At 57.8% G+C, this 1,153-nt stretch overlaps 1 protein-coding gene across 1 annotated transcript in view; it reads right to left on the bottom strand.

Annotated features, from left to right (window-relative positions):
• Positions 1–636: 636 nt before the first annotated feature.
• LOC103611005 (angiopoietin-4-like) overlaps positions 637–1,153 on the bottom strand; it is a gene marked incomplete at both ends in the record, with an annotated part of 36,816 nt that continues 36,299 nt past the window's right edge. The window contains one exon of the mRNA XM_008595054.1: positions 637–767. Within this exon, the coding sequence (XP_008593276.1) occupies positions 637–767 (131 nt within the window). The remainder of the gene's footprint in view (positions 768–1,153) is intronic.

Here is a 1,153-nt window from a genome sequence, read left to right as displayed (position 1 = left end):
CTCTCTGTGTCTCACACCCTGTGCCATCTCTGGCCTTTCCCCGGGTTGTGTTTCCCTCTGCGTCGCTCACTCTGTACTTCTGTGTCCCTGTGCAGTGCTCCATCTCTGCTGTGCTGTGTCTCTCTGTCGGCCTCGGTTTCTCTCTCTGCCTCCATCTGTCCCTGCTTCTGTGTCTCAGGAGGTCTCTCCTCCTATCTCTGTCCTCCCCTCTCTGTCTCTGCCTCTCATTCATCCCCATCTCCCACTCTGTCCTCTGTCCCCACTCAGGGAACACTGCCTGAGCCATAGTTGGTGTGGAGCTGTCCCCTCCGCCTCCCACCGGTCTCCCCCATCCTAGTCCTGCTTGGGGTGGGGAGTAATCAGTCATTATGTCTCCCCTGGAGCCCCATCCCCAGTGCCCCTGTAGCCTGGTCTCACTGGAAAACTGGTGGGACCAGCTCTAGGAGGAGGCGAGATCCTGGGGGGGACCTGCTGGGAAGGTACGGGTGGAACACAGGCAGGTGAGCCTGTGGGTGGGCAGAGCTCTGACCTGCACCCACCTCCAGACAGCGTCTGGGTGCAAAGGAATTGGGGGAGGAAATGGGGGTGATCATTCAGGTGAGCCCATTGGTGGGCTAGGCTCCCACCTGCACCCACCTCCAGAGAGCATCAGAGCACAGTTGCAGTTGCAGTTATCATTGTCTTTGTCGTGGGTGCTGAAGTTGGCATCCATCAGAAATAGGTTGCTTCGCTTCTCCGTTGAACCTCTGTACCCACTCAGAGAAAGCCTGGAGACCACCCAGAGGTGGTGATGGGAGAGGGGCCCAGAGTCAGGCTGGGGCTGTGTTGAGGAAGGGCCTCCCCAGGGGCTTTGTCCCAGACTGGGTTCCCCTCCAGTTGTGTTCGGGCCATTTCCCCTCCTGAATTGTGCTCCCTGCCTCCTGCCTGCGGGGGACAGAGCACATGTGTGTGCCAGGCCTCCCTCATCTCCCTGAACCTGGGCCTTGGAGGGGAGTGAGAATGACCTGGACAAAGTCAATGACGAGGATAACGACTGCATTTGTTTGGAGCATCTACTATGTGCCAGGCGTTGTTCGAAGTGCTTTGCAGGGGTTAGCTCAGTCTTGTTTCATCCCCACATCACCCTGTTCCTCCCAGTTTATCCATGAGGAAA

This window comes from Galeopterus variegatus, unplaced genomic scaffold (genome assembly GCF_000696425.1).
Source record: "Galeopterus variegatus unplaced genomic scaffold, G_variegatus-3.0.2 Scaffold12240, whole genome shotgun sequence".
Lineage (NCBI taxonomy): Eukaryota > Metazoa > Chordata > Mammalia > Dermoptera > Cynocephalidae > Galeopterus > Galeopterus variegatus.
This window is presented reverse-complemented; position numbering and strand designations above follow the sequence as displayed.